Below are 10236 nucleotides of genomic sequence, written 5' to 3' on the forward strand. Positions count from 1 at the left end.
ATTGTCTTTGGCGATATCTGTCTCATGACACTCTCCACCTACATGAATGCGCCGTCTATCCTGGTACTGTACATAAGCCTGTCATTCAGATAATATTATCACATTTTCGAGACTGACCCAATCTGCGGTCTCTCTAACACTGGCTCTTAGTGGGGAGGAAGGGCGGGAGAGTGTGAGAAGAGGCAAGTATTATTGGAAATACATTTTTGATTTAAGAAAATGTTAACTTCCAAAACATCTTCACCTCTTCTCACACTATAGGTACAATCCCACATTGATAAGGTGGAGGGGCCGGTGAGAGCATTATCCATAAAGAATATGTCCGCATAGATCGTGGGCATGCTAATAGAAAATTAGCAACCTAGTGGGGGAACCACACTACATCCAGAACAGGTGTGCTCTTCACCTAATTCATGCACTGCAAGTGGAATTTGACAAGATCCACCATTACTATTGGCCAATCCCCAACCAGGTAGCTAAGGTTCTACTGCTTGGGGTTAGAATTATAGGACCATGGTCCCTAAATCCCACATTGGTGGCTAGGACATTTGAAGCACAATATATATAGTTGTGAATGGATCACAACCTGTAGCTATAGAGTGATGCATTTCAAGCCACCAGAGTGACGATGAGAAGGTAAGCAACACCAAAGTGGACAAGCCCTCATTTCAACCTGAAAAAGTCTGAAAGGCAACACCCCCAACTCAAATGACAGGGTTCTGTATGCCATACTCAAGCTGAGGAAACAAAACTCATCTGGTCTGGAATTATGAACACTCATCATAACTCCCCAACCATGTGGGCAAGTTAAATTCCACTTCTTCCCAGAATTATGGGGAGGATGTGGAACAAACTGTGCTCAATCAAGGACTCAGGATGGGACCACTTTTCATTCATAATTACAAGGAGACAATGGACACTCTTCCAAGAACAAAATATAGAACCAATATTGATTAAAAAGAAAAGCCACGCTCAACCCAACCCGGACAGCCGAGTGTCAAATCTGAATCAGTATTACGAGTAGGATCCCGCATGGGTTGGTGCCTCCTACAAACCAGCTGAAAAAAAAAACATCCAAGGTCCTGGGTAAGAGGGCCTCCAACTTCACCCTCTTCTTCAAGAGTGGAGAAAATTCACTGAACACTCTCGAGGAACAACCTCTAACCACCACTTTAGTGACCAGAAACTGGCTGTCGTAAAGAATATCTAGCTCCACTAGTAGAACATGGGGTAGGGTAATGTACATTGGGGTATCCTGAGGAACAATGCTCTGCTCTGGAAATAGTGCAATACGTGAATCCAGTTCTCTAAATTTTTAAAAGCAAACCAACCCTGATTTATTCAATCGAATGATTGACAGGGATGTGCAGATCCCCTTGCACATTACTTATGACAGTTCACGAGTGGTGGTCCAACATAATATAGTAATACCACCTGGTCTGCCTGTAGGTGGTCTTATGGGACATCTCATTTTTTATAGAGCCTGCTGTTGATAGTGCAGATTTGATTTGATAAAAGCACACCTGCCTGGGCAACACTCGACACAGTGTGGGATCCTATGAAAAAGAGGTAAGGGACCCTGGAAAGTAAAGAAGAGACAAGATTAATAATGAAGATACTCACCCTTCTTTATAATCTAGTGAATGTGGTTAAGATAGCTACAGATGGTAGTTGAAAACACTCAGAGGAAGATACTGCCAGATCATGCAAATAATGTGAGATAAAGGTATTGGGGGAAGTCCACATACTGTCCTGTACAATGTCTTCCAGTGGACAATTCAACCAGGCTGCTAAGGACATAGAAATGTGATGAATCTGATGAAACATGACTCACTGACATTTCCTCGCCTCCAAAGAGAGTCCAGAATAAGCAATATGGATCAATTTTCGTACCCACCTTGACAAAGTAACCAAGGATAAATCCTAAACAACTAAAGGATCCCAATGAATAAAAATCATTGTCTAGCACCTCCAAAGGTGTTAGTGTGGGCAATGAAGCAGCCAGGGAAGGGGATAAACCCTTTCACCGATTCATCTGATCTCTGTTTCTCACCTCTATGACCAGTCATTTGTTATGTCCAGTGAGAAACAGAGATCAGATGAATCGGTGAAAATGATTTATCCCCTTCCCTGGCTGCTAGTGTCTTAAGTAAAAAGGATCTGTCTTGGTATAGAAGTATGTGAGTAGAATGATAAAGCGTGCTGTGTACATGCAATGTAAGCAACTCCAACCGATAACGTCCGCAGGCCAGCAGCAACAAAAAATAAACCTTAAGGGAAAGGTGATACATAATACATAAGGCTAAGGGCTCAAATAGATGTCAAGAAAGAGCTGGTAACACCACCTTAATATCCCAGTTAGGTAACTGAAACAGTCTTTTGGGATGAATGACTCAAAACAACTTGAGGAGGCCAGAGAGCACAGGGGACTCAAATAATTTTGTCTCTTCGAGTATCTAAAGGTAGTCAATAAGGCTACCTTATATAAGGAGATTATGGAAGATGCTCAACCCCTGTCAAAGAGCCAGGTCAGATGGATGATATATTGTGTTGAAGTGAGAATAGATTTCTTGGCTCTGATAATAAAGCCTGCTTTGGTTGCTTCTGAAAATAGAATCTGGGTGTGACATTTCGCCAACTGACAAGATGGTGCCAGTAATAATCAGTATTCGATGTAATGGTGTGTGCACAGGTATAGGGAATGGAGATGACAAGAAAAAGACTTGTACAATTCGACAGAACACATATGGTGCTGATACTAGTCTGAAGGGCAGAGCCCTGAACTGAATCACTGACCCTTGTGCACAAAACACAGATAGTGGCAGAATGACTCTTGCTATGAGAATGTGTAGATAGGCATCAGTGACATCGAACTTGGTCATCCACAGTCTTGGCAAAAAATACTGATACAGACTGAGAAATGAGGATCTAGGAATTAATTGAGACGAGAAAGATCGATGACTGAACACCAATCTCCTGTATTCTTGGGCACAACAAACAGGTGAGAAAAAAACCCTGGAAGAACTGGAATGACTCTCCACTGCCCCCTTGATCAACATATCTTTGATAGCCATGGAATAAATTTCCAAAATAATGTCATCATTGGCTTCTTGACTTTCCTTGGCTCCTACAGGGGGGGGGGGGGTCAGAATTCTGCCTATATTTGAGTGTCTTAACCCCTGACATGAGCTCCACAAACCAGTGTTACCTAGAATATATTCCACACATTTTCACGAGGTTCCTCTGCTCGGTTGGAATGCCGCCAGAAGCGGTGGTCTCTACCATATGCATTTGGGGTCTGTGGGGCCTTGGCTCTAAGAATTTCTAGATATGTAGAAAACTTTTACCACAGATTCATGGGTACTGCAGGTCCTTGCATCAAGATTAGTCATTCAGTTCACATTTCCACCACCATTATCCCCCAACCCATAATGTTTCCACCTCCTGCAGATCCTCGGGATGAATGTAGATGAGCAACATTAACCATTGATTCCAAAGACTCTGGAATGCCTGCAAAAATCAAGAGGCTGAGAAAGAGGACCTCACTTAACTCACGGAGGGTGGGAGTTAGTAGGTGAACATTGTCCAACAATGCATTTCTCCCCAACATTATACCAGCTAGAAAAAGTGCAAAAGCTGAATATCAAACCAAGGTAGATATCAACAATGGTCCAACTTCATAAAATTGATGTGGCGATTGCCGAGATGCTTCCAACAAAAGTTGGAGGGATGATAAATATGTCAGAGCTGTAGGTAGGGTCAGGTGAATCCTAGAACTCCTTTCTGAAACCCTACATTTCTTTAAGAGTCTAAATATGTATCCACCTAGCAGTGATAGGCTAAAGTATGTTATTCCAATAAACAGGGTGGAGACGGCATAGCTGTCCTTTGACGTAACTGAGCAGTAGACCTCCCTGCATAAACTGCAATATCAGGGAATGAAGGGAGAACTAAGTATTCGCTCCCAGACCTTTCCACCGTAAAGGAATTCGCAGACTCAAAACATCACACACTCAGTTGACTAACTGAAGAAAACGAGCTGGAGGTAGCTGATCCAAATTGGTCCTGCAAGAAGCTGACAGAGTATGGGAAGGCACTGGAAAAACAAACCCACATTCTCTCCAGAATGTCCAGGATTGCCCACAACTGCAGCCTTAGAGCTTCCCGGAGAAACACCACTGGACCGAATATATGTGTCCACCTCACTAGGAATAAGGTAATGGACAGCCTCAACTGAGAGTAACTCTTCCCCTGACTGTTGAGCAATGCTAGATATTAGAGGTGGGATAGGGGAGATCCAACTTGCCTTCATGTTGGAAGCAGTAATCTTGGAATTCATGCAGTAAATTGCCTTGCCAAATGATTTTTTTTACAAAAATCAGCTAGGTAACATGAATAGAATTCTCAAAGTATCTCCAATGGTTGCAGTACAGATAAACCCATTAGTGAATGCTTTGTCAAGAAAAAATAATAATATTATCTAAATGAGGTGCTTATATACAGTACCAAGATAGAGGGTGTATTGACATAGGTAGAGAGTGTCACGAGACAGATATTGCCAAAGACAATTAAGTAGGGGAAAAAAAACTGGAGCAAGTGAGAAAAAAATCAGACCAATGTTTAGATGGGCAAAGGAATGAAACCTTAGCAGTTGAGTAATAGCTGTAGTCTGAGAAGAGGTAAGTATATCTGAAAGGTTATGAATTTCTATTAAACAGAATTATGAGGAAATTTGTTTCATGCTTTGGAAGGAGAAAGATGTATGAACAAATCAATAACTTGTGTAGCAGTTTTCCATCAGTGGTTTTATCACATATTCACAGTTAGTTTTTCTCAGAACATAAATGTTGATCTACAGACAGAAAAAAAAAATTCTTTACAAATCGACTACCAACAAAATAAAGTGTCAAAAGTACTCAGCTAGTGGACATGAATTTATTGATAGTGGAATATACAAGGCTCAGGGTTTTTCAATTCAAAGCACTTCTTGTACAAAAAAAAAAAAGAGTATATCATAATAAAATAAACCTAATTTCTTTAAAAATCAAATGATATGCTTTCTTGAATCAAGAGGCCATAAAATGCTTCAGGTAAAAACCCAAAACACAGGCAAGAAACAAATCAATACCCTGGTGAAAAGTTTTAAGTGAAATTACAAAACAATGAAAATAAATTTGAAAACTAAAATATCTTAAACAGCATTTGATCTTACAGCTTCCACTTAAGATATTTTACCTTACTTCACACATATGGATCTTCTTTATGGAATTAGTAGTTGATATTTTTAATATCAATCCTTCAAAAATGATGCAACCAAGATAGTAGGGATGGCATCTGTATCATCCCAACATAATAATACAGGCACACAGTGTTGTAGAATGTCAACAGACAAAAATACTATAAATTAAACTCAACTGTGATTGAATAGTTATATATGTACATATATATAGCTATATGTTAATTCTTGCCAGTGCTATTATATAGAGAAGATGCAAATGCCATCTTTTCTATCTTGTTTGCATTCTTTTTGATATTAACTATATTGAGAAGATATTTAAAATACCATTTTGATGAACAATCTGAGCCATCGCTACATAGACAGTGCTATCACCTGCCTGATAAATATAATCTATTTCCTATGATACTTATGATATTTTGCCTTTTCAAGTCTTCTTGTTTCATACTTCACTAATTTCACCAGATTATGCTGTGTGGAGGATTTTCATTATTTGTGATGAAAACCTTATGTTTGTGACAAAAGCTCCTTTTTTACACAAAATAAAATAGAATAAATAACCTTATGGACTTTACAGATTAGTTTATGTCATTGGTGAAAAATTAATGAACTGCCCCACCTCCGAGCAGTGGTCAAAGTGAATTATTATACATGCTTTATTTGGTAAATTTCCTTTTGTTACATGTTTGTGGGCTCAAGAAAAAAAAAGACTGTTTATCATATAATTTCCACTACATCTAAACACTGAGCTAAAGATCTTAGGCATTTATAAACAATCACATCTAAATGTTTCCTTTACTGTCACAACATAGTTATCATCATCATCCCACACAGTAAATACAACTTTACATAAATGTACTTTTCAAATTTTCATATTCAACATAAACCATCTTTGCTAATCTTAGCAAACCTTAAACATACATCTCAGTTGACACTTCTGGCATCAAAAACATACAATAAAGATAACAATTTTCTTGCAATTCAAAGAGCATAATGTTACCAAGTTTTAGAGCATGTGAAGATTGAATCAGGGCTGCAATAACGGAAGTCTATTATACTCGTACAATTATAATTATAAAAATATATACATTTGTTATCAAGTAGTACTTTTGCCACCGCAAATAAATCACAAAAACATTATGAATTAGAAACTATAATCTTTTCTGAAAAACAACTCAAAACACACACAACATTATTACTAACTAAATCACATAACTTCATCCTTTTTTTTAATAACAAGGAACCATTTGGTCCTTCAAATTGCATTCCCACCCACCACAAAAACAAAAATACAATTAACTCCATTATAAATGGAGCTTAGGCTGTTTTTCCAAACATAAACTTGATCCTCTCATTCTGATTATTTCATGATTCAACAGAAAAAGTAAGAAGCCTTTGTCCTATCTATTCATTGGATAAGCTTGTAAGCTTCAATATTATATTTCTAAATGTCCTTAGATATTTTAAAGTGACATTTCATATCAATAAACAAAAAAATCAAAAATAAAGTAAATTCTAAAATAAAATTATTGTATGAAGAAATAAATTATTCTTAAAGTAAGAAAATAAAATATCATATTTAAGAACATTTCATTTGGGGGGGGGGGAGAAGGGAGTGAAACTCTTCATTTTGTAATTGAAATCATCTGGCAACTAAAGCCATTAAAAACATCTTATTTCTAGTAAATCTATCATGGTTCACAATACACTTTTCTTTGTACTTGGTGTTCCCTATAAAATAATTTCTTTAGAAATTTTGAAGTAAATTTCATTAAACTCCTATGCAAAATAAAAATTAACATAGAAAAAATCTTGATTGTAGTAAATAGAAAAATAAGTGTGTCAAAACATTCACTGGTGAAGAAGTTTAGTCTGAATATATTAAAAAACTCACTCTTAGTTTCTGATTTACATACATTTGTGTTAAAGTCTCTATATTTGTCAAGTTTCAATTTTTAGCTGGTAAAAAACAAAACATGTACCAAGTTAATTCATTTTATTTCTTAATTTCTATTATCTGGCTGTCTTCCCAATCCTTTCTTTTTTGTTGTAAATTTAAACCAAACAAATTTTTTTATGTTTAATAAATGCTTACTAAGAATATGAACTCTCTACTATATAAATAAACTAACTCAGGCTATGAATAATATACCTTTGAGATCAATCAGGTGTACCATAACTTTTACACTCAAGCTCAGTAGAATGTCACTTTCATTTTACAAAAGACAGAGGATTTTGGATTTATTACTTACCTTCCTCAGTTCCAAAGCATTTACATGAAGGAACTTCAACTTTCGTATTGTTCTTTAAGCGCTCCAACCTTGTCCACCAGTCCTGATTTTGAATATCTGGCAAAGTAAGCTTCACAGGTTGTGAAGAGTTGTTAGTATATACAAATGTTTCTCTGTTTGTAGCTACAGAAGTGCTTATCACAGGCAGATGTTGAATCTTGGATGCCTGGCATGAGGCATGAGGGTCACTTTGATCAGTGCATATATTTGAAACCAGACTGCTTTTTTCTGATATGCTTTGAAAAGGATGTAACACAGAGGTAGTACTTTGGACTAAAGAACCTGAAACACAGTCAGCAACTGTTTCCACTGATTGATTTATATCAGTAAAAATATCAGGAACAAGAGAAGATGAGTAGAGAACTTGTAATGAAGATGTAGGTAGATTCAATGTATTTGAATTATTAGTATTTAAAGGCATGGCTGTACTGAATACAAAAGGCTGTGATTCCAAAATATTTTTTACATTATACTCTTTTCTAGTTTCATTAGATGAACAATTAGAAGCAGAGTTGATGGGAGCATATTCTAAGAATTTTCTACGATCCTGGTTTTTTAATAGTAATGATACACTGGGTCCCAATGCAGTTCTTGAATTTGTTAATGAGGGCATTGGTGAATCAGTGCTTCGGCTGGTATACATAGAGTTTGATGAAAACTGCAAGGACAGAGACTCTGCAGAAAAAGACAGATCCACCAATTGCTCAGATTGATCAAATGGAAACCTACTGGGTTGAACACATCTATTGAACAAGTTTTTTTTCTTCCAAGAACTGCAAAATCCATTCATTGTAATCATTTGGCTTTCAGAAACTGCGATTTTAGAGCTTCCAGAACTACTGCAAAACACATAATTTCCTAAGTTTTGATAATATTTTTGTATTCCAAGTGGACTCATGATCTGTGAAAGGTGACTTTCATCTTTGTTATTGGCTTTAGAAACAAGTCTTTTCTCATTTTCATTTAATTGCTCTTCATAACCACTTTGCCAGTGTTTCACAGATTCACATTCCTGAATACATGCAGTACCTACAATGTGAGAGCTAGAATTCTGCAAGGACATCATACAACTGATTTTTTGACCTAGAACATCTGGTTCCAAATCTATTAAGTTATTTTCAGCATCAGAATTTGAAGAAAAGGGAGCCTGATTATCACAAAGGTCCATGGGATGTTCCAAGATCTTCTGAAATTGTTCAGTCTGCTCTAAATGCTCCTTATGTTTCTGACAACTCTGGGATTTCCAAGATCTTCTGGAATTGTTCAGTCTGCTCTAAATGCTCCTTATGTTTCTGACAACTCTGGATAAATGAGTTCAGACAACTGCTTATTATCCGATGTCTTGATGCACTACTTGTTTTTTCTTGCTCAGGACACATGGCACTGGTGTTTGAATCAATCTGGCCATTAAAAGAAGGCAGTGATTGGTAATCTGGATGGAAACTGTAATGTGAGTATGTTCCATAAAGATGAACTTCCTCCAATGACAGAAAGTGATCCTGTTGACTTGTGTTACTATCAAATAGTGTAATTTGCTGCACCTATAGAAAAACATAAAAAGAATGTAATCAATACCAAATAAAAAACTTTACTTTTGGATGTGGGTATAGATAAATATGGTTGTTATATCAATCTGCAATAGATGAAAAGCTAGGATCCCCAGCTTACACAGATGTTTAGACTGATGCTCTACCCACTGATATAATGGAGCATCATGCCCAAAGCAGACAAAACTAGCTGAATCATTACATATTATCTTCACTAATTTATCAAAATACCTTTGTTTAGAGCAATTCTCATTAGCTGTGTTGGTCTGAGTGGCTTAGTTCACCACCATGTAACTACTTTTGTTTCGATTAATATATATGTCATCACAACTTATTAATTACAACTTACACACTTCAGTAGTCACATGTCACATTCTACATATTTCATACTTTATTAAATATATTTTTAAATTCATTTGAAACTATAAAAAGCCCTAATCATGCTTTGAATCCAGGGTCCCACAATGACCCTAGTATTCCAAGACTGATGCTCTTCCCATAGAACTAACATAACATAATATTTTGAGAAAACATGGGACCTATTGGCCCATCTTGGCTGTCCCATCTTCAAAAATAGATTAAAATAATTTAAAAATTTTAAAACCCAGCCCTTTTCATTCATATACTTATCAAGCTCTTTCTTAAACTCACTTAAATTTACTGTCTCTACAACATCTGAAGGTAACTCATTCCAAAGCCCAACCACCCTGTTAGAAAAATAAAACTGCCTTAGCTGAAAATGACTCCTACCTTGGCAAAAGTTATATCTGTATTCACTAATCCTACTATTCTCATTGTTAAATATAAAAACAAAGATGATACATCAACACTATCAATTCCCTTTACAATCTTAAACACCTCAATCAGATCCCCCCTAACTTTTCTTTTTTCGAGAGAAAACAATTTGAGAGATTTCGGCCTCTATTCATATCACAACCCCTCCATCCCAGGCACCATTCTAGTAACCCTTCTCTGAACCTTTTCCAACAATTCAATATCCCTCCTAAGGTAAGGAACCCAAGACTGAACACAATATGCCAAAGGTGGCCTAACCAGTGACCTATACAATGAAAGTATAACCTCTTTAGACTTGTATTCAATATTTCTATAGATAAAACCTAAAATCCAATTTGTCCTACCACTAGCAATAGCACACTGCTTG

At 36.7% G+C, this 10236-nt stretch overlaps 1 protein-coding gene across 1 annotated transcript in view; it reads right to left on the bottom strand.

The window, feature by feature from the left end:
* LOC106458609 overlaps positions 1 to 10236 on the bottom strand; it is a 46917-nt gene that overhangs the window by 33580 nt on the left and 3101 nt on the right. The window contains 1 exon segment of the mRNA XM_022384878.1: positions 7489 to 9068. Coding sequence (XP_022240586.1) covers positions 7489 to 8695 — 1207 coding nt within the window. The 5' untranslated portion in view covers positions 8696 to 9068.

The sequence above is a fragment of the Limulus polyphemus genome, unplaced genomic scaffold, assembly GCF_000517525.1.
Source record: "Limulus polyphemus unplaced genomic scaffold, Limulus_polyphemus-2.1.2 Scaffold492, whole genome shotgun sequence".
NCBI classification, from domain to species: Eukaryota; Metazoa; Arthropoda; class Merostomata; order Xiphosura; family Limulidae; genus Limulus; species Limulus polyphemus.